The sequence below is a fragment of the Nansenia antarctica genome (genome assembly GCF_963989245.1).
Source record: "Nansenia antarctica genome assembly, chromosome: 2".
In the NCBI taxonomy this organism is placed as follows: Eukaryota; Metazoa; Chordata; class Actinopteri; order Argentiniformes; family Microstomatidae; genus Nansenia; species Nansenia antarctica.
Genome location: NC_137675.1, coordinates 20,392,873 through 20,417,087, shown reverse-complemented (window position 1 = coordinate 20,417,087; position 24,215 = coordinate 20,392,873). Strand labels below are relative to the sequence as shown.

Genomic DNA, 24,215 nt, shown 5'->3' with positions numbered 1-24,215 from the left:
AGGCATGTGATACGGAGATGACGCTGTCAGAAAGCTTGTCCGTGAGAGTGTCAGTGAGAGTTAGGTCATGCCAACGAATATTCAAAATGGAGGTAGCATGACCAGTGCAAAAGGTTACCTCGCCACTGTGATAAAATAACCATGAATCAATAGCAAAAATGAGCAGTAGTGGTGGTGTTTCTGTTATTTCATCACCATATCTGGGTTCCAGTTCTGACAAATATCTATTTATGGTCAAAAGGTCATGTGTGTTACCTCATGTGTGTTACCTTAGTAACAGTACATGGACAGAGGGACCTATCCTCAAGCGGAGTTACTTCACTCCTCTCTTATCTGTTTACTTTGAGAAACACAAACATTGGCGAGAAGCTGATCAGCACAGAATATATTCTTTTACCCAGTTAACACTGGAGAGAAGTATTTCTTACCCAGTAAACAACAACATCTTTAATCAGAAACTTAAAGGAGGAATAGACGTGCTCTTTGACTGCAGAAGATGGCCTCTAATCTGGTTCTGCTGATGTTCTGTCAGCTTGCTCTGTGTACGACTACGGTGACGTCTAAAGGTAGGTGATAGTTGTTCTGTCAGCTTGCTCTGTGTACGACTACAGTGGCGTCTATTCGGTTGTTAAGTCTGTCGTCAAACGTGACGTTTAGCAATTTCCGGGTCCAAACCAGAAATTCCCTGCACCAGAGTACCAGAGTACTACAGCCAGTGGCGTACCGCAAAATCCCGAGGCCCCCCCGCAAGGTGGCGGCCGGGGCCCTTTCGCAACGGAGGTTTAAAAAACGTGTGTTTTTTAGAGTCCGATGCGTTATTGACGTTGTGAAATTTCGCAATATGCACTCTACATTCTAAATGCTTGACTTAGCAAAAGGTACAAACAAGTGAGAGCAATAGCCTATGACTAAAACCAAATGGTAGACTACATCAGTAGAATGTATTATAAGTAGAAAAGTACAAGCTTTATTTCTTTTAACAAAGTGTGGTGTGCACAGCAGTGCGATATCTGTAAACATACAATCTGTAGACTCTCCGTTAAGGGTTGCCAGATGGGATTGAGAATTTCCAACCTAACCAATCTAAAAACTTCTAAATCCACCAAAAAACAGCCTATCTGGCAACCCTGTCTCCGCTGCATCAGAGTGTACTTGTTGCGCAAAATTGGCCAGGGTTTGTCACATCCTTTGTTGGACATCTCGTTTCTTAAGTCCTGGTTTGTGGCATTTCTTTACTGTTTGCCATCTGGTCTAGGAATACCCAGGGAGACGCAGACAGCAGAAGTAGAATAGAATAGTAGAATAGAAAAAGAAACAGCTATATATAGCCTAACCATGCTGAATTATGTACCTGTATGCACTGACAGTCTGTGAATGAATGAATGAATGAATGAATGGTCTTTATTGTCATTGATATAGTACAGGTACCAAACAACGAAATTTGGGAGAGGGGGCTCCCCTGGTGCTAGGAAAAAAAAACTAAAAACAAGAAGGGAAAAGAGCTGGTTTACATAAATAAAGGCTATGTACACTATCCACTAAGTAGATATACTCGGCACTTTTCTTTGATCTCGATTTCCTTTGATCTTTTTTATGAGGGGGGGTCATAAAACATGGGCTCTTTTACAGAAGGGGGGGGGTTTATTTACCCCCCGCGTTGTGGGTTTATTAACCCTCGCCATTTGTTCAGAACACGCAGGTGTTTAGGAAGGGGGGCCAAAACGATAGTTGACGCAGGTGTTAGTTGACACACACGCACACACACACACACACACACACACACGCACACACACACACACACACACAGGGTTACCCTAACCCTAACCCTTAATTAGGAAGGGGGATGCCCCAAATGACTAGGGGTGAAATGTAGCTGTCTAGCTGTGTTTAAATAACGAATATTGTTGTTAGAAAGAGACTTAGGGTTAGAAATGAAATTAGAGGAAAAGGTGCCGAGGGGGAGCGAACTCTCTCTCCGGTCGATACAATATATAATAACATATAATACTCACATTATCATGTCCTTTCGGGCTTTCATGTGGACAGGGGATGTCATACTGTCTCCCTAAAAAGGTATGTACATAGTACATCTATGTATATCTATCTGACTCTAACTCTAACTCTTAAGAGAGTGAACGGGGGTTTCGTATCAGCAGTCAGATATGCGTTCAGACAGCCTCTGTTGATAGACAGACACATCGAGTTGCTTTTCCTGCCTCTCTGCTACTCCCAACCCCTCTCTCTGAAGCGTCATTCTGACAGCAAGAGACAACAGGCTAGGGTAGACTACTGTTGGGTGATCTTGGTTACCAGAATGGTCCTAGAGTTTGCGTCGACATCGACTGCGCAAAATGGGGAACGTGTACAATCCTGTCAAACTTTGCCAAAAGGACACCCCCGCAAAAACACATCTAGAATGCCAGGTTTGATCAACCTGAATGTGATACCTTCCAACCAGCTGCATCCCAAAATACCCTGCATCCCAAAATTGCCATTGTAAATTACAGATAGACCTGTTAGAACATCAGTTGTCTTTTAGCGGACCTCTTGGACACCCCTAAACACGGGGTTTGGAAGTCACAAGCATCTCCTGTCCGATGTGGTCTTTCCTGAGGACTCTCAGGAAGTAGAGCCGCTGTTGTGCCTTCTTGATGATGGCTGCTGTGTTGATCTTCCAGGACAGGTCATCCTGTATGTGCACCCCCAGGAATCGGAGGGTTGAGACTCTCTCCACGCTCCCTCCATCGACGAGCAGGGGCTGGACCTCAGATTTTTTCCTCCTGAAGTCCACGATGATTTCCTGGGTCTTTGACTGGTTCAGCAGCAGGTTGTTAACCTTGCACAGCTTGCCCAGCTGCTCCACCTCATCCCTGTACGCCGCCTCGTCCCCCCCCGAGATGCAGCCCACCACGGTGGTGTCGTCTGCAAACTTTACGATGGAGTTGCTGGGGTGGACGGGGGTGAAGTCGTAGGTGTAGAGGTTGTAGAGGATGGGGCTTAGCACGCAGCCCTGGGGGGACCCAGTGCTGAGTCTGAGGGCTGTGGAGGTGTGGGAGCCCACCCGCACCCTCTGGGGGCGGTCAGACAGGAAGTCCTTGATCCATGCACATATAGAGTGTGATAGTCCCAGGTCTAGTAGTTTGGTCACTAGCCTGTCTGGAAGGATGGTGTTGAAGGCAGAGCTGAAGTCCACAAAGAGCAGTCTCGCGTAGCTGTTTCCCCTCTCCAGGTGGGATAGAGTGGAGTGGAGAGTCGTCGCGATGGCGTCCTCTGTGGACCTGTGGGCTCTGTAGGCGAACTGGTATGGATCCAGGTTGGGCGGGAGACGTGTGACTATGTGGGCCCGGACTAGTTTCTCGAAGCACTTCATGATGATTGGTGTGAGTGCCACCGGGCGGTAGTCGTTTAGGCAGCTCACCGTGCTTTTCTTCGGGACTGGGATGATAGTTGAGGTTTTCAGGCAGGGTGGGATGGTGGCCTGGGACAGGGACTGGTTGAAGATGTTGGTGAAAACCCCGGCATGCTGGTCGGCGCAGTCCCTCAGCACCCGTCCCAGGACGCCATCCGGCCCTGAGGCTTTCCTGGGGTCCACCGCCTTCAGCACGCGTCTCACTTCATGCTCTGTGAGGGTGAGGCTGCTGAGAGCTGGAGAGAGTGGTGTTTGTGTTGTGGTTACCTCCGTTCGCCCCTCGTCGAACCGGGCGTAGAAGGAGTTCAGCTTTTTCGCCAGCAGGGGGTCGTCCTCCGCGGCTGTGAGCCTGTTGGCTCTGAAGTTTGTCATGTGCTGAACCCCCTGCCACACCCGCCTGGAGTCGTTGCTCAGGAAGCATTCCTCAATCTGTGACTGTGAACCTGGCCGGACCCTGCCCTTCTGCCTGAGTTTGAGTAGGATGCTGCCCAAATAAATGTTATTGTTTAGTGCTGTACGCTTTCGTGGTATTATATTGTGTGAATTATCATCTGTATGTTGTTTTTCTTTCACTCGACTAACCGCCGAGATAATACTTGAGACATGTACTTCCGTATATTTATTATTTTTTTTACAATATCGATGTTTGTTTTTCTTATCCAGGTATTGCTGGCCTTTTTTATTTTTTTTTACGTTTTGTAAAAAGCTAGTTTTCATTTTATACACCTGACGACACCTTTTTGAATGTGTTTGTAAGATATGTCTGTGTCAGGACAACTATCCTATCCTATGTGTTTATGTACTTCATTGACCCTTCATTGACCCTTCGTCTCCCGCCCCCCCAGCATGCGACCGACCCTCCCTGAGAGACAACATGGTGTCGGACGGATTTCAGAGGGTGTCTGCCCCCGGAGACAAAGTGAGGCTCTCGTGTAAACCAGGATACCAAGCAAAATCAGGCGATAACACTATCGTCTGCGATTCTACAGGAAAGTGGACCAGGATTAGACTTGAGTGCATACGTGGGTCTCCATCACCATTTTTGTTTACATGTTTTATTTATTTTGTATTCCTTTACCAGGAAGTCCCATTGAGGTCTGAAAATACGTCGAATTTTATTGACGAATAAAGTAGTTGTTTGGAATGTTTCTTCATGTTACACAACAACATATTATCAGAATTCGTCAATAAAAAGTGATTCAGTTAAAAAATTACAGAGCTTAGCCTTAAATGATGACAAAGGAAAGCATTATACGACACGTATTTACAATGTGGTCCTATGAATACGGGAGTGTCTTCTGAGTGATGATGCTACTGACCCATACCTCTTCCTCTCGCAGAAAGGGTGTGCCCCATCCTACAAACACCACCTAATGGAGATATAGAGTATACAGACAATGTGTACCAGAGTATAGTCAACTACAACTGCAAAGAAGGGTACGAGAGAGCAAGTCACATAATTGGACAGCCTAACGTTGTCTGTGTTTTGAAATTCTATCCCATGTTTTACTCAGTTGAAGAAGCTGTGATGATTGGATGCTGTATGTATAATGGATGGTTGGATGGAAATATAGCTGCATGACAGAGGGCTGCATGTGTATGAAGCCGTCTCATATATGACAAGATATTGGCATGGACCAGTAATAACCTGTAACAGCTGAGTGTGGTGGTCCACAGGTATATTCTGCATGGGGTGAGTAGCAGTGAGTGCCTAGCCGATGGGACCTGGAGTGAACCGACACCTGAATGCAAACGTAGGTACTACATCCACATAATCTATGAATATTACTCATGAATATACATTAATATTGCTTGTACAAGATATGGCGTATGGATCCCTGGAGGCTGGTCCATTGAGGAAGAGGAGGAGGTACTCCCTTGAATTTTTATGAAATAAAATAAAATAAATTTAAGAGGAGACTGCATCTCAAATCATAGACTAGCTAGTTCACTGACTCACTGTGAGTGTAGGTCTTTCTTGCACAAACGTCTGGAAAGAGAGAGAGATATTAAGAAAGAGAAATACAAGTTCATTTCTTCAAAAATGAAGTAGAAGTTACTAGAAAGAGAACAAGAGAGAGAGCTAGCTATTTTTGTAATAGCTTTTCATTGTATTGGCACCAGCCGGCTATGGATGCATACTTTTGGACATATTCCTATGAGAAATACAGTACATGTGCATGTATCATATGCAATCTTCATTGTATACTGTAGTTAGTTACCATGAAAATAAGTAAGTATTATTATTATTACTACTACCGGTACTACTACTACCGGTACTACTACTACTACTACTACTACTACTACTACTACTACTACTACTACTACTACTACTACTACTACTACTACTACTACTATTACTACTACTAATAATAATACAGTAAGTATGTGTTTTTACGATATGCAATATGACCATTATCATATTTTCACAGTATGGTGCTATCCATCGTCCATAGTCCATTATGCTCTGCTAATCTATCTTGTAAAAATCTCTCTCTTCTGCCAGCGGTTACCTGTGGTCTCCCTCCCATCCCCATATATGGTAAGATGGTCTACGACAGGAAGGTGAAAGGCAGCACGGTCGATTACGGCTTCGGTGGGAAGTACCACTGTCTGCCGCCCTTCGTCCTGTTTGGCAATGAGAGAGGGTCATGCACCGCCCATGGCACCTGGACTGAAACACCTGAATGTAAAAGTAAGTGTAAATAATTTGTTATCAATTATCTATTCCATGGTATAGTCTTGTTGCTCAGTTGTCTCAGCACTTTATTGTCTCCCATGTCACTTATCTATCGAGGAATACAAAGTTATTGCACTGCTTAAGGGCTAATTTGCATACGTGTTCATAAAAGTGCCAAAAAGGAATTGGCCAGAGTCTAACAGTAATACTTCTAAAGATGGAATGAGACATTTTCCAATGGGAGTTTCAAGTACTGCAACTGGTGTTTGCATGATGTGTAGTGCATTCTTCAGACTGTTTACATAAACTTAGACCTCTGCCTCTACAGTTGTGACTTGCCCTCCTCCGACGGACATAGAGAACGGTTACATGACCACCAGTGAAAGGAGAGAGCACGGCTACAAGGAGAGAGTCAGATACGGCTGCAACCGCAACTTTGTTCTCGATGGGCCTGTCGAGACTGAGTGTCAGGAGACCAGGGAATGGTCACTGAAGCCAGTCTGCAGGGGTAAGACCGTGGATCAGGGGTGTCAAACTTGTTTTGATCGTGGGCATTGGACCAAATGCAACCTCACATGGGCTGGAAAAAGTAATATATTTGTTAGTAAAGCTTAATGAAAGTGTACTGCTGTGCGCACCGGCGCGTCATATAATTACAATACTCAATGTTATAGTATAGCCTCAGCCTACACTCAAGGCCTAATTTCCACAGAGCTCAATATAGTCAACTACTCAAACTCAGACGAATGCCTAATTTTCCAGATGGGTTCACCTGGGGTCAGGTTGGAACAAAAATTATAACTAATGCTAATTCATATAGTATAACATGTCCTTACCAAGTACAATAAATAGCTGTACATAGGAGTCTAGCTTTTCTTTTCATGTCAGCCAATCAGAGGAGAGAGTGGTATGGATTATACAAATGAAATAAAACAAGGAAAACACATTATGCAAGCAATGCTTTCTGATAACTTAGCTATCTTCCCATTTCAAAAACAAAAAAATCAATCAAAAACCCACCTGATGGGCCAGCCCGGGCCCGCGGCCCACGGTCCCTGTAGCAGAACCCTGTTCAGTACCACAGCGAGGGTTCTACTGTACTTGGTGTCAAGAAAGTTTTTAATGAAACTGAAAGAGACAGGCTAATATTGTCTTCAAATAGAATATTGTAACAATGTTACTGGTTCTGAAGCCCTGTATACCTTTTTCGGAAGCCTGACATCATTCTTTTTTTGCACATTTCTGACATAAAAATAATTATCATTATGCTTACTTAAAAGTATACACAGCTTCGGTGCAGATAACATAGCAATATTTGAAGACAATATATTATATATATCATCAACAGACATCAAAAACTGTTTTGAGCCACTTTTCCAAGATTATCTTCCTCTTTGGTTCACAGGCCACTGTACCCTTGACATTAAGAGAGGAAAGGTGCTCTACGATGGAAAGAAAGTCTCCATTAAAGACCTGGAACCCAAACAAATAAATCATTTTGAAATTATATCTTTCTACTGCGAGGACAAGGCCAGAGAGTGTGAATATCCTGTGTCAACGCAGTGCCTCGATGGAAAACTCCACATCCCAGCATGCTTTCAGGGTGAGATTTATTCCAGTAGAGGGGTTTCTCACGATTGTGCCTAATCGTAATCATCTTTTAAAAAGTGTGTTGCTTAATTGTGTGTGTGTGTGTGTGTGTGTGTGTGTGTGTGTGTGTGTGTGTGTGTATGTGTGTGTGTGTGTGTGTGTGTGTAAAAAATAACACTTAAAAATCCTCTTCTTATGAACCGCAAGTCTGATTGACATGAAAATTGGTATGTAGTATGCTTGTACCGGTCCCTGCATAGTTTGTGAAGAACAAGTTCATACCTCTCAAAATACACAGATATATGCAAATGAATATGTACCATAAATTATTCAAACAGGGCTATGTCAGTCATTGTTAGTCTATCAATCTCAAAGTTAGTGTGCTTTGAGACAGTGCCATAAAGAGGTTAACCTTTCCATGTGTGTGTGTGTGTGTGTGTGTGTGTGTGTGTGTGTGTGTGTGTGTGTGTGTGTCTGCATATGTGTATGTCTGTGCATGTGCGTGTGTATGTGATTTCTCTCCTAGAACCTGGATTGTTTCACATTCTCTTGTTTTCAGGTGCCCTCCCTTCAGAAATGCCCGAGTGTTGAAGCACAGAGACGACTGATACAGCAACATCAGGAGAAGACAAACAACTGTTCATCTGTCTGTGAACTGAACATGAATAAAACTGTCTGTCCTAGCAATGAACCATTACAGAGGGGGGGGGGGGGGGTTAAGATAAAGAACCAAAAAAGTCAGGACAGACACTTATTTTCTTTGGTGTGATAATTGTGAATTTTCCATGTGTACTGTTTTGAAATAAATAATTGATTAAAAAAAAAAAAAAAACTACAGTAGATATGCGCTGATTCCCATGGACTCCATTACGCAGACAATTGTAATTGTATCATTTACAACAACACGTAGCCTCACATCATTGTATCATTTTGCTTTAAAAGGCTGTCAATACCAATATTATCCCACAAGAATTGTGTAGTTCACCGTTCCTCTTTTGCAATAACAAGATAGATAGATAGATAGACTTTATTTGTCATTGTTACAGTACAGGTACCAAACAACGAAATTTAGGAGGGGTGGCTCCCCTGGTGTTTAGGAAAGGAAAAAGAAACACATTTTGGAAAAAGCATAGATGCATAAAATCACAAGAAGGTAAGGAGCTGGTTTACATCAATAGAGGCTATGTACACAATCCACTGTACTATACTGCACAGATAGTCAACTAGGGTTGTCATATTTCACAAGAAAGTATTTTTTCACATTATTTTAAAGTGTCACAGTTTGCAGGCTTGAAAATGTACATGTTTGTGCCTCAGCACTAGCTGCCATACAATCCGTCCGGACTGTCCTGGGCCCAGAACTTAGGCCTTTTCTGTGTTCAGGGCCTTGACGGCCCTGTGGTAGAAGCTGTCCTTCAGTCTGTTTGTCTTAGCGGCCGGGGTCCTGTACCTCCTGTTCGAGGGCAGCTTGACAAAGTGTTCGTGCCCAGGGTGGGTCGGGTCCTTGGAGATCTTGGAGGCCCTCCTGAGACAGCGTGTTTTGTACAGCTCCTCCAGAGAGGGGAGGGTGGCGCCGGTGATCCTCTGTGCTGTTCTCACGACTCTCTGTAGATCGCTTCTCTCCACTGCCGTGCAGCTGTGGTACCAGTTGGAGATGCCGAAGCAGAAGAGTGGTGGTGGGAGGTTATTTCAACATCATGGCTGGGTCACAGCTCAATACCCACTTACGGTCAAATGTGCCACGGTAAGCGGACAAAGGGTCAGAGAAGTTACTTAAGCCGTATCTGTTTACTTTGATCTGTTTACTCCCGATCAGAGTGATTTCTATGATATTCTTGAGGGGTGCTTGGATGACGTTGACTGTGTGGAAAAGATTCTTATTGGAGATTTGAACACGGACATGCTCAGAAATGAAGCATCCGTTTTCAAATCCTTCACTAGGTTTTCTGAATTACACGGTCTCCGTCAACAAATTACCAAACCCACTAGGGTGTGTATTTCTACTCAAACCACCATAGATCTCATTCTAACATCGGATGAGTCCAAAATCTCCAAGAGTGGGGTTATTGTATGTGGGCTAAGTGATCATTACATGATCTTTTGCACTCGTAAAAAACAAAAACCCAAGGCTGGCGGTCATAAAACTATAACTACTAGATCCCTTAAATCCTATTCTAGTGAGGCCTTAAACCATAAACTGGAGAATCAAGACTGGTTTGATGAACTAAAATGCACACAGGTTGAAGAGGCATGGCTAGGTTTCAAAACCAAATTCCTAAATATTATTGACAGTATAGCCCCCATGAGAACCACCAGGGTTAAAACCCGATCGGAACCATGGATGAATTCGGACATTCTAAATGCTATGAAAGTCAGAGACCTAAAATGCTCTGAAGTTCAAAAATGCAAATCAAAATTAGTGAAACACTTAAACGAAGATCACAAAACCCACTTTGAGAAAATTAAAAAACAATGCAACAAACTATGCAATCAGGTAATTACCATGACCAAATCTGCTAAGAAAGAATACCTCGATAACAAAATCGAAGAAAACTTAAACAAACCACGTGACCTTTGGAAGCTACTTAATAGCCAACTAGGTTGCAGTCAAAAACTCAAAACCAGGTCTACAAACATCAGCATCAAATCTGGTGATTCTCTCCTTACAGACAAGCTGGATGTGGCTAAGTGCTTAAACACTTTTTTTACAACCATAGCCACTAAATTAGTTAACAATCTACCACCCCACTCAGGGCGTTATGGTGTAGAGCACATCCGTGAGTTCTACAATAAACTGGGTGTACGCAATGATGATTTTAAACTCTCCATGGTGTCAAACGATGAGGTGTTTAAAAAGCTAGGCGCTCTACACTCAGAAAAGGCCACGGGCCATGACAATATTCCAGCCAGATTTCTAAAAGACTCAGCTGCCTCCATTACCCCAATCATCACCCACATAATAAACCTCTCCATCAAACAGGGACACGTCCCCCTTGACTTTAAAATAGCAAGGGTAACCCCACTGTATAAAAAAGGAAGCAAATTAGACCCAGGCAACTACCGACCTGTTTCTATTCTTAATTCCATCTCGAAACTTATGGAAAAAATAGTTTATGAACAGGTCGATAGGTACCTTACCGAAAAAAAGCTGATGTATGAATTTCAATCAGGATTCAGAACATCCCATTCCACTGACACATGCCTTCTCTATTTGAACGACCACATCAACCATGAGGTGGACTCGGGCAAGTACTGCGGCATGGTCATGCTGGACCTCCAGAAGGCCTTCGACACAGTAGATCACCACATATTGTTAGATAAACTGAAAGCAATAGGGTTCGATAGAACATCGGTGAGCTGGATGCAATCCTACTTAGAGGGGAGGGAACAGGTGGTTAGTGTGAACGGAACACTGTCCCCCCCCCTCCCAGTGACCTGCGGCGTTCCACAAGGAAGCATTTTGGGACCTTTACTGTTCCTAATATATGTGAATGACATGTCATCAGCATGTGATTGCAATTTATTCCTGTTCGCGGATGACTCGGCTCTGCTGGTCTCTGACAGGGACATATTGCAGGTGGAAAAAGCGCTAAGCACTGAACTGAGTAGAATCTGCATCTGGCTAGCTGACAATAAACTATCAATACACCTAGGTAAAACTGAAACCATCCTATACGGATCCCCATCTAAACTCAGAAAGGCTGAAAATTTTAAAATAAAAGTGGGTAACATTAATATCACAAGAAAAGAGGATATTACATACCTGGGCTCCATCTTAGAGGCAAATCTTTCCGGAGATAAAATGGCAGCAAAAGTAATCAAAAAAGTTAACCATAGAACTAGATTCTTGTACAGGATATCCTCACTTGTCAGTAAAAACACACTGAGGACCCTATCAGGAGCTCTCATTCAATGTCACTTCGACTATGCCGTAACATCATGGTACTATAGAACCACAAAGGCCCATAAAACAAGACTCCAGACAGCCCAAAATAAACTGGTTAGGCTTCTGCTAGGTCTCAACCCTAGGACACATCTAACCGCTGCTCATTTTTTGAGCCTTGATTGGCTACGAGTAGTTGACAGAGTGCAGCAGCTTGCACTGGGCCTGGTCTTCAAGATACGCTACACCACAAAGACACCCAAGTACCTGTCAACATACTTCCAAAAAGTGAACAACGTCCACACATACAACACCAGAGGAAGCTCCACGAACCACGTTCAACCGCGTTGCACCACAAACAAGGGGTTAAACTCGTTTGCAAACTATGCAGTAAAAATGTGGAACGCCCTTCCTATAATCTTAAAGGAGTGCAAAACACTGCCCACCTTCAAAACCACTCTCAAAAAACATTTACAGGAGGCTGCAATCCGTAACTGGACCCTCTAAATCAAAAATCAGATTAAAAGACCCGAACTACCCACTGTACATACTTTGTGTTTTGTCCCCCGCCCCCACCTGTGGTGTATGTCCCCACCTGTCCTACCCGCTGTACATACCTTATGTTTTGTTGTATTGTTCTTCCCATGATGGATGTGTGTTTATCTTGTAGATAGTAATAGTTATTTGTCTGTATTATCTTGTAGATAGTACTAGCTTTTTTGTCTGTCTTACATGTAACGATGAATTGAGAATCAAGGACCCCAATTGAAATAAGCCAGTGGCTTTCTTGGGTTTTTATCCTGTTAGTTGACCTTGTATGTAATATGTACTTTCATGTACCTACTTCTGCAAATCTTCTAATAAAGTTTTCAATCAATCAATCAATGAGAAAAACAAACAAGAGAGAGAAACGTCACACAGGCTCACATTTGTACCCCGTAAACACTGGAGAGAAGACCTGCTGTAATCAGGGGGATTTTTGACCCAGACACGTAAAGGAGGAACAGACTCGGACCTTACAGAAGATGGCCTCTAATCTGACCCTCCTGCTGTTCTGTCACCTTGCTCTGTGTACGACTATGGTGATGTCCAAAGGTAGGTGACAGTAACTGTAGATGTCAATTGACTACACTATCAGTCTATGCGAATCAAAAAGCCATTGTGTTTTTTTCTGTGATGTTTGTTTATCTTATTCCCGTATTGCTGACTATGTTTTAGTTTTTTGTAACTCAATATAAATGTTATACAGAGAGGGTGTTAACAGAACACCTGACTACATGTGGTTGGATGTGTTCTTTTTCCGTCTCAGTTTGTTGTGGCTTGATACTAGTGCTTTCTAATCCAGGGGGAGGTTTAATTTGTCTCAGGGAAACTATCCTTGTGTCTTTATGTACTTTGTACATTGACCCTTCGTCTTCCCCCTCGTACCTTTCGTCTCCCGCCCCCCCAGCATGCGACCGACCCTCCCTGAGAGACAACATGGTGTCGGACGGATTTCAGAGGGTGTCTGCCCCCGGAGACAAAGTGAGGCTCTCGTGTAAACCAGGATACCAAGCAAAATCAGGCGATAACACTATCGTCTGCGATTCTACTGGAAAGTGGACCAGGATTAGACTTGAGTGCATAAGTGGGTCTCCATCACAATTTTTGTTTACATGTTTAATTTATTTCGTTTTCCTTTATTTTACCAGGAAGTCCCATTGAGGTCTGAAAATAGGTCTTTTCCAAAGCGAGACCAAGCCAAGATAGCCAACGTAGAGATAAAACGTTATTGACGAAAGTCAACAAGTAGTTGTTTGGAATTTTTCTTCATGTTACACAACAACATATTATCAGCATTTGTCAATAAAAAGTGATTCAGTTAAAACATGACAGAGCTTTATAAAGGAAAGCATTATACAACACGTATTTACAATGTGGTCCTATGAATACGGGAGTGTCTTCTGAGTGATGATGCTACTGACAGATACCTCTTCCTCTTACAGCAAGGGTGTGCCCCACCCCCAAATACCACCTCATCTAAATATGGAGAAAATGGACTATGTGTACCAGAGTATAGTCAACTACACCTGCGAAGAAGGGTATGATCAAGTCACATAATTGGACAGCCTAACGTTGTCTGTGTTTTGAAATTCTATCCCATGTTTTACTCAGTTGAAGAAGCTGTGATGATTGGATGCTGTATGTACAATGGATGGTTGGATGGAAATATAGCTGCATGACAGAGGGCTGCATGTGTATGAAGCCGTCTCATATATGACAAGATATTGGCATGGACCAGTAATAACCTGTAACAGCTGAGTGTGGTGGTCCACAGGTATATTCTGCATGGGGCCAATAGCAGTGAGTGCCTAACCGATGGGACCTGGAGTGAACCGACACCTGAATGCAAACGTAGGTACTACATCCACATAACCTATGAATATTATTCATATATACATGGATATTGCTTATACAAGATTTTTAGACTATGGATACATAGGCTACTTTTGGACATTCCTATGAGCACAGTAGACCTACATGTGTCTGTATGCGATATGATTTAGTCAGACTTTCATAATGTGGTTCTATTGACAAAAGTCCATTATGCTCTGCCAATCTATCTTAGTTGTAAATTCTCTCTCTTCTACCAGCGGTTACCTGTGGTCCAGCTCCCATCCCCAAATATGGAACAATGGTCTACGACAATACGTTGAAAGATGAAATCTTCGAGTATGGCTTTGGTGGGACGTACGACTGTCTGCCACCGTTCGTCCTGTTTGGCAATGTGAGAGGGTCATGCACCGCTCACGGCAACTGGACTGAAGCACCTGAATGTAAAAGTAAGTGTAAATAATTAGTCATGCCTTTTATCTATCAAAGAATACAAAGTCATTGCACTCCTTAAGGGCTCTAATTTCCGTGGGCCAAAAAGTGGCTATATTAAAAGTAATATTTCTAGTACTGGAAGTACTGCAACTAGCGTACCCAAGAAAAAGTATACTTAAGTGTACTGAAAATAGATTGCAGGAGTCATTAATATGATTACAATATGTTTGTGTGTTTCTACACTTACTTGAAATACACTAAAATACCTCTGCCTCTACAGTTGTGACCTGCCCTCCTCCGAGGGGCATATGGAACGGTTACATGACCACCAGGGCAAACAGAAAGCACAGCTACAAGGAGAAAGTCAGATACAGCTGCAACCCAAACTTTTCTCTGGTTGGGCCTGTCGAGACTGAGTGTCAGGAGACCGGGGAATGGTCACTGAAGCCAGTCTGCAAGGGTAAGATCATGGATCCTGAGTAACACTTGTTAAGAGGTAGTGCATAAGAATTGTTTTATTGTTTAATTGAACTTATTTGGATAGCTGAGCTAGTTCTGATCTACCGGTCAGTTCACAGTCTGGTCCCTGTAGCAGAACCCTGTTCAGTGCCACAGTGAGGGTTCTACTGTACTTGGTGTCAAGAACGTTTTTTAACATAGAATAATGTAAAAAATATCATTGGTTTCAAAGCCATGTAGAGTATTTCTTTGCCTGGCTGCTTTATTATTTTAGAGACATTTCTGATACATTTTATATAAACTGGTATCTCAACGATGTCTGCGAAAATATCAATGTCATGCTTACTTAAAGGTCTACACAGCAGACCATACTCATGTATGGATAACATTGCTGCAATATTCTATTTTATGAAAATATATAAAGATTTAGGCAGGCGTTTCGCAGATGGTGTCACTTCTCGTCAACAGACAACAAAAACTGTTTTGGACCCCTTTTCCAAGATTGTCTTCCTCTTTGGTTTACAGCCCATTGTCCCATTGACGTTAAGAGAGGAACGGTTCTCTACATTGGAAGGAAAGTCTCGGTTAAAGACCTGGAACCCAAACAAATAAATCATTTAGAAATGATATCTTTCTACTGCAAGGACAAGGTCAGAGAGTGTGGCTATCCTGTGTCAACGCAGTGCATCGATGGAAAACTCAACATCCCAGCATGCTTTGATGGTGAGATTTATTCCAGGGGTCCAGTATTCCAGGGTTTCTCCCAATTTTGCCTAATCGTAACCATATGTGTGTGTGTGTGTCTGTCTGTGTCTGTGTGTCTGTGTGTGTATGTGATTTCTCTCCTAGAACCTGGATGGGTTCATTTTGACTGGTATTCAGGTGCCCTCCCTTCAGAAATGCCCGCTTGTTGAAGCACAGAGACGCCTGATACAGTGAAATGAGGAGAATACAAACAACTGTTCATCTGTCTGTGAACTGAACATGAATAAAACTGTCTGTCCTATCATTCACTCAGGATGTTTCTATTAAAAAACAACCATTCGAGATTAGAAAACGCATTGGAAGATTCAAATTGAAAAAATGAATAGACCATGATGCATGGTGTTTTCAAATATGTCACAAGGTGTCAGTGTTGCATATCTGTACTGGTATTCTACATTTCTATATACTACACTGGACGTTTGTGCGTCCTTGCGTGAGTCCATGTACGCATACACACATGCACTCACGCGCACATGCCCAGACCCATGCACACGCACAGGCACATTGAGTAAACACCTTGGTGAAAGTGTTGTGCTCTCAACTGTGGGTCATACAGATTCTGATGATCCCACCATCACCCGGTGTCAGTCTATGAAAAAAGATCCCTGCTCAATATCCTTGATAGGGCCATTTCAGAAATGGAAAACAGATTTTCCAAGAAGAAGGTAGACCTAATGACAGCCATATCGAGAAGGGTCCAGCTGCATACATATAGTAAAACATTCAGATTCTTGGTATGTTATGTATCAATTATTCGTCGCAGGAACCTACTAATGCCTTTAATAAAAAATAATTAAAGTGTGACCTTTCCTCGTGTTTTTGCTGTTATTTTCGGTTACAGAAATATGTATACCTGTCATTTTCCCACTCAAGGCTCTCAGTAATGGGATGGGTACTGTAGCAACCAGAGACAAGTCAGCAGCATAAAACAACTCGTTCTGGCATTCCAGGCACACTGAGAGACTGCAAACTGTGACACTTTAAATGACTGTGCAATAACACTATGTGCAATATGACAACCCTAGGGTACATAAGGTTCAGAGATAGGAAATGTTAGAATAGGTATAGCATAGCATAGAGTACAGCACAGTGTTTTATTTGTATAGTATAGTATAGTGGATAGTGTACATAGCCTTTATTTATGTAAACCAGCTCCTTTCCCTTCTTGTTTATTTTTCTTGTTTTTTCTTTCCTAGCACCAGGGGAGCCCCCCCTCCCAAATTTCGTTGTTTGGTACCTGTACTATATCAATGACAATAAAGACCATTCATTCATTCATTCATTACTGGCAGTGGACTGCCAGCTCAATGCCCCTTCAGTATGTTAAGATACGACTGTCTGCAACGCCTATGACGGAGAATGATTGTTGAAAGTTACTTTACAACAAACTTGACCGTAAAGGTTTTTTTGTTTGAGGAGGGCAATAATGTTCATGCATTGAATAAAAGGGGAGAGAGAGGTCATTGTGACTAGTTTTAATTGTGTATTTCTTAACAAATTAAGGCTGTAGTGAACATAGCAAATATCTTCTATTATTTGAACTGAACTTTTTTTTTAACCCTTCCACAAATCTTCCTCCTCAATCCTCGTCGTCCTCCTCCTCTTCGTCTCCGTCCAGGCCCTCCGTCTCCTCCTGGCCAAACTTCATGCCCCTGCCAATGTAGATGTTCTCAAACTTCCTACAGGACGAAATAACAGATAACAACTGCAATATTGCCCATCTAAACCTAGACAACGATAATAAAAGTCACATTGTTATATCTAGTGTACAATTCTGGAAATCAAGATATGAAGGCGTCTTACTTCCCAGTGGTGTAAGCGCACGCCCCTGGCCAGAGGTTGGAGTGCAGCACAACGATGGTACACTGAGAGATCAGGATCTTGGAGCTCCAGGGAGGGGTGCCAGAGATCTCTGCAACGCAGACAGAGCAGCAGGAAGACCAAGTGAGTTTGACACACAGGAAGGAGCCAGAGTTTGGAGCTTTGGCATTCTCTCTAGGGTCAAATCCACCCGGTTACTCTCCTCCCTTATCTGTGGCCCTCTCCCCTCCCTGCTGTCTCAGTAAAGTGTGTCAGATCCACCAGCAGCAGAGTGAGACATGCTGGTTGTTAGAGTGAAACATGCTGGTTGTTAGAGTGAAACATGCTGGTTGTTAGAGTGAGACATGCTGGTTGTTAGAGTGAGACATGCTGGTTGTTAGAGTGAGACATGCTGGTTGTTAGAGTGAAACATGCTGGTTGTTAGAGTGAGACATGCTGGTTGTTAGAGTGAGACATGCTGGTTGTTAGAGTGAGACATGCTGGTTGTTAGAGTGAGACATGCTGGTTGTTAGAGTGAAACATGCTGGTTGTTAGAGTGAGACATGCTGGTTGTTATAGTGAAACATGCTGGCTGTTAGAGTGAGACATGCTGGTTGTTAGAGTGAAACATGCTGGTTGTTAGAGTGAGACATGCTGGTTGTTAGAGTGAGACATGCTGGTTGTTAGAGTGAGACATGCTGGTTGTTAGAGTGAGACATGCTGGTTGTTAGAGTGAGACATGCTGGTTGTTGCTGAACGCAGACTGAGGCTGACCTGCGTCCTCGGCCAGGGAGGTGAGGAGGGGCGGGCCCACCTCTGGCTCAGGTTCGTCAGGCTCCTCCTCCTTCTCCTCCTCCTCTGCTCCCTCGTCAAAGTCGTCCTCAGGCTTCTCCGCCAGGTTCACCCAGACACAGCGACCCTGGAAGAGCCATGCTGTTATCACACAATAACACACACACACACACACACACACACACACACACACACACACACACAGACAGACAGACACAGACACAGACACAGACACAGACACACACACACACACACACACACACAGACAGACAGACACAGACACAGACACAGACACAGACACAGACACAGACACACACACACACACACACACACACACAGAGACACACACACCTCAAATCCGAGATAGTGTATTCCTTACGATGGGAAAATAACACACGCACACACACACACACACACACACACACACACACACACACACACACACACACACAGAGACAGACACACACAAATCCGAGATACTGTATTCCTTCCAGTAGTCCTGATGTGAGCAGCCAGGGTGTGGTAACTGTGGTAACGTACCTGCTGCAGGATGTGCTTGACATGATGCACCCAGGTGGAGAGAGAGTCTGCCATCTCCAGGAGAGGAATGCCCTCGAAGTCCGGGTTCTCCTCAATGCTGTCTTTAGCTCCCTCCTCTTCCTCTTCACCTTCCTCCTCCCCAAACTGGTAGTATCCTAGGGGACTGACTTGCGTGCCGGCAGAGATGCGAGCAATCTGGGCTCGCAAATAGTTGGCCTCATTGCCCGGGAAGGGGGGGTAGCTGATGATGGGTGCGTCCAGACTCCCTGTGAAGAACTTGCGGATCTGGCGTGCGGCTGTGATCTGTGCAGGAGTGACGGCAGGCAGCCTCACCCAGGGCAGGCCCTCCTCACTGCACACGAAGTAGGTGAACTTGTTCACACCTGTGCGGTTGTCCTCCTTCGGCACTACGGGGGGAGGCTTGTACGTAGACCGTGGGAGAGGGTCAATCTAAAAAGACGAAACAGAACAGATCACCGTTTCATAGAATATAAAAAGTAAGCGTTTCGCATAAGTCTCAGTTATTCTGAATATTACTCAAAATAAATGATCAAATCAGTAACATTTAATAATCACCGTTTCCATTGGAACATAATCCAGATGTGTTTGTAACTCACCACCTCCGCCTCCTCCTCGTCATCCCGATTCTCCGCTTCTCTTTCCTCGTCTTCTGCTGTTTCCTCGTTCCCCTCCTCCGCCTCCTCCTCCTCCTCCCCCTCCCTGTACTCCCCCTCAGCGACCAGATAGTTGCCCTCCGTCCCCAGGATCTCGCCCCAGAGCCGGCAACGCTGCAGGGGTTGGGAGTCCACCAGATGTTTGAGCGCCAGAAAGACCCTCTGCATCTCCTCTTTGCCCAGGCCCACCCCAGCCTGCTCCAGGAAAAAGCCAAGCTCATCTACGTTAGGGAGGGGCGTTTCAATCTAATGGGAGACAAGAGACAATCACAGAAATGATTGATCCATCGAAGTCACTACTTTGTACCTAAAGGTTATCTCAGATGAGCTTCCTGACTATCTACAGCTTTTCACACGACATTATTGAGTCGCCGTCTAATGATCACAAGGTTGGCAGATCGGCGGTTCGAGCCCCGGCTGGCCACATGTCGAAGTGTCCTTGGGCAAGACACTGAACCCCAAAATTGCTCCCAGTGAGCGGGCCGGCGCCTTGCATGGTAGCTTGCCGCCATTGGTGTGTGAAAGTGTGTGTGAATGGGTGAATGCTCCCAGCCGCTGTAAAGCGCTTTGGAGCAGCGAAAAAGGTGCTATATAAGTGCAGTCCATTTACCATGAATGTGAAAGGACTTATCTCGTCAACGTTTGCAGGAAAAGTGCTATACAAATAAAAGTTATTATTATTATCTCGTCCTACCAGTTCCTCCTCTTGGTCGCCTTCATCACCACCTCCTGCCAGGAGTTGTGCAGCGGGGGTGATAGGCAGGTCTCTCAGGGTGTTCTGCTGGTCCTGCAGCAAGGCCTCCCGACTCAGGTCCTCTATCACGTCCACCACCTCGGTCAGCAGCCGCTGCTGCTCTGCCAGTTGTGCAGCGGGGGTGATGGGCAGGTCTCTCAGGGTGTTCTGCTGGTCCTGCAGCACCTCCCGACTCAGGTCCTCTACCTCGTCCATCACCTTGGTCAGCAGCCGTGCGAGGTGGTCATAACTAGGAAGGGTTTGAGGATACAGTGATGTGTCAGTGATACTGTCATGGTTTTACCACACTAGTCTCAGCTACTATGAACACTGCTAAGGGAAGGGAATGGACCATGTCATCACTGTGGGCACTTGCTTTCTGAGCTTAATTGTAAAAGAGTAATATAACATTAATATTCATGGTCGACATCAACCGTAATTAGTCATCATGAAAGTGCTTTGGAGGACCAAGTCAGTGTTATAAACTGTAAAACGTATATATACTGTATATAAACTTATATCATACGCTACCCTCCACTATACCAACTTCTCTTCTCTTATACTCAAAGTAGGAACATATCCCATTTGAGGTTAAAACCAGGATCAAATCCTTACAGGTTGAGGGTATAAGCCTTGAAGCCTTGACAATTTGCTGATACAAATACCAATATGTTTTCAAACATTCATTTTCTTGGCAACATCTGTCTCACTCTTGTCTATTCTTCATCATAAAAGCCTGGTCCCGCTGGCTCGCTGCCTCCTGACCCTCCATCTCTCTGAGCTCTGGACAACTACAACTGTTTATGTCATAAAACCTTCTACTTCAATGTTCATATAACATTTAGCACACCATCAATGGCCAAAACTTTAGCCAAAAATTACATATATCTCAACCGTTAGCTTGTAAAACTAGCTATCGGTAACCAAGTTCCTTTCCAGAGAAATAACGAAGCATGTTGCTATGGTAAACAAAACCGTTGCTATGCTGGTGTTACTGCATCAAACCGCCGTCCAGTCAATGGCTGCGTTCGTAAATTCGCTCTGAGAGCGCCGGAGCGCACACTGGGTTCAACGTCATAAAGCGACCAAGTCATTTGATTTGACAGAGGCATTCCATGAGTGCTGATCAGATTCCAGAGCGAATTTACGAACTATGATTGAATCCCCCTATCAGTACACTTCAAAAGGACAAGCTAAAAAAATCATATCCATTTGAACGGCTCTGTTGAGCCCTCCAACTGTTATTTGAAGTGGAAAACTCGGGGATCATAAATGGTGCATTCTGACCCACTTGGAAAATCACACAAGCTTGTACATTTTTCATTGTCCAATTAATGAAAGAATTATCATTATTGAATCCAGCTACTACAGTAGGCTACACAGTACACTATATAGGTCACAGAATTATTTATATTAATCTTCACACGTTTTTAAAGTGCACTTGAAAAACCAAAAGAGACAGAAACAGGTACAAACATTTTATTCTGTACTCATGACAACAACAAAAAAATCAATGACGATTTTGAAACAAAAACTAGTTGCATTAGCCCTAATGTAACCGCCCCCCCACCCTCCCCCAAATACAAGTCTACATTGTATTTTTGCAATATTAACAAATCAAAAACTAAGGACCAAACTAATGACCAAACAAGGACAAAGCATTTCTGGATGAAAAAGAACAGGCAAGTCTATTTTCTGGAGGTGTGTTTTTAAGAGGGCTAGACTTGCACCTGTTCACCCTGACCCCAATTAACTAGCTGCATTGCTGCATTGCACAGCTACTCTACATGTCCTCTGGTGAGGCGTCACTCTGCCTCTCCCGGGCCGGCCTGGGCTTCTGTGCTGCTGGCTTCTGGGACATCTTTTAATTGGTCGTTGACATCTGGCAATTCCACCTGCTAGAAACACAAGTGATTTTGTTTCATCTATTCAATACTTCACCCTTTTGAGAAATTCTGCATGACAACAACCACAGGAACACCAATAAAAGTAGAGTTGATTTACCTGTGAAACCGTCTCTCCTGTTCCCTCCTGACTAGCGGGCTCTGGTTCTACTACAGGGGTTGCAATGGGTGGCTCAACCTGGGTTGTGAAGAAGAAGCATGGTGTGAGAGTGGAAAACAGTGATAAGGAATGAGGGACAGTGTTTCGTTTAGCATTTTAACAGGAAATATGTTTGTGACAATAATGGTTGCCATCTGTGTTCCCTGTGTCTATTACCTCTCTCTCTCTCTCCACGACAAAATCATCTCCCTTTAAAATCCAAGATCTCTTCAATGTTTAAGTGTACATTCCTGAATAACTTATTCCTTTTGATTCCTTTCTCCTGTCTGTATCATTCTACATTCCTTATTTATTCAACCCTTCAATCAGTATGTATATTTATGTAAGGCTAGTCATATATCACTTGCTGGTGTATTGTCATTGTCAAGCAATAAGGGTCCTGGCCCAGACCCCATGAAACACTACCCTCAGAAACCTTTAGAATCGTACCAGCCAGGATGATAGACAGGATAGCTAGCCTAGCCTAGCCTAGCCCTTCTGAACATGATGGATAGTAGCATATTATAGGCCTAGTTAATGTCTGTTATATGCTGTTTTCTGTCACAGTAACAATATCAAAACCAACAGTTTTAAACTGGTTAGTTCAATATAGATGATCTGATGTCGTTTAATCAACAACAACACAAATCAAGGGGGCTACTTTATTTATTTCATATTTAGATCACCTCAGCCATTGGTTAATTTTACAGTGTCCTTGATTTACACAATATCAGTCTATAATCCAAAGAAATGTCAAATGATCACAGCTTTGAAGAGTGTTTCTTGGGCAAGACACTGAACCCCAAAATGGCTCCCAGTGAGCGGGCCGGCGCCTTGCATGGTAGCTTGCCGCCATTGGTATGGGTGAATGAGAGGCCGCTGTAAAGCGCTTTGGAGCAGCGAAAAAGGTGCTATATACAGTAAGTGCAGTCCATTTACCATGAATGTGAAAGGACTTATCTCGTCAACGTTTGCACGAAAAGTGCTATACAAATAAAAGTTATTATTATTATCTCGTCCTACCACTTCCTCCTCTTGGTCGCCTTCATCACCACCTCCTGCCAAGGCTGCCAGGAGTTGTGCAGCGGGGGGGATGGGGGGGATCAGGGGGATCATGTTCTGCAGCACCTCCCAACTCACGTCCCATTTGTGGTGAAAATATCCCATTTGAGGTTAAAACCAGGATCAAATCCTTACAGGTTGAGGGTATAAGCCTTGAAGCCTTGACAATTTGCTGATACAAATACCAATATGTTTTCAAACATTCATTTTTTTAGAGCCTCAGGTAACTCCGCCCCAAATCCAAGATGGCAGGTCTCTGTTGAATGTTTGTTAGTAATTAATAGTTTTTAGTGGATTTTAGAACTTTTAGCACCCCTTTATAGTAACTACTAGTTTTATTTGGTGTAGTAATAGTTTTTACATTTTAAAACGGGAAGAAGCTTATTCCCGACGAGGACCAGAACACTGTCATGGTTTAGTCTCACAAACCTCGAGAGAATCGCGGAATTACCGCGAGAGCAACTACGTCCAGAGTCTAATTGCTGGAGTATCGATAACTGGAATATTCGCAATAACTAGAATACTACTGGAATAATTCTACACGAAAGAGACATTTGTTTCTACCACATAAGGATTTATTTGGAATTTCTAAGGTCTGTACAAAATGGCGCGGCTCTCAACTACCTCCCCTCCCCCCCTCACCTTTCCACAGAGAGTCCATTGTTTCACCACCCCTCCCCCTCACACACCTTATCTCTCTGTGGAAGCTATTAGTGTAAAGTATCCTCCAGCCTTTACAAAAGATCTAACGAAGAAGAAACAGTTTAAGTCAGATCTCCTAAAAAGTAATCCAAACATATTATTTGCTGATCTTACGGCCACGGGTATAACTTCAAACCTAATGTTCCATACCAAAAACACTAAGGGTTGGGGTGCTGCAATTAAAGAGCTCCACAAAGCTGTTGGCTCTGGAAATGTACTGAAGTTTACTACAGATGGGGAGCAAACCACTGTTTCGATCTATAAGACAGGTACAG

At 43.6% G+C, this 24,215-nt stretch overlaps 2 protein-coding genes across 2 annotated transcripts; one reads left to right on the top strand and one right to left on the bottom strand.

Moving 5' to 3' along the window:
* Positions 1-370: 370 nt before the first annotated feature.
* Positions 371-16,521, top strand: LOC308149935 (beta-2-glycoprotein 1-like; the record flags this gene model as incomplete). The annotated part of the gene is made up of 14 exons (XM_080522813.1): positions 371-566; positions 4,255-4,431; positions 4,750-4,846; positions 5,087-5,163; positions 5,916-6,104; positions 6,418-6,597; positions 7,495-7,692; positions 13,013-13,099; positions 13,529-13,643; positions 13,880-13,956; positions 14,196-14,384; positions 14,651-14,830; positions 15,355-15,552; positions 16,436-16,521. The coding sequence occupies exons 1-14, from the start codon at positions 497-499 to the stop codon at positions 16,519-16,521; spliced, it is 1,920 nt and encodes a 639-aa protein (XP_080378939.1). The 5' UTR covers positions 371-496.
* Positions 16,522-17,173: 652 nt separating this feature from the next.
* LOC308149934 (radial spoke head protein 6 homolog A-like) lies at positions 17,174-21,994 on the bottom strand (the record flags this gene model as incomplete). The annotated part of the gene is made up of 8 exons (XM_080522812.1): positions 17,174-17,273; positions 17,398-17,506; positions 18,169-18,313; positions 18,727-19,176; positions 19,344-19,646; positions 20,104-20,247; positions 20,341-20,383; positions 21,921-21,994. 8 exons carry the CDS (start codon positions 21,992-21,994, stop codon positions 17,174-17,176), a joined length of 1,368 nt encoding a protein of 455 aa, XP_080378938.1.
* Between the last annotated feature and the right edge of the window lie 2,221 nt (positions 21,995-24,215).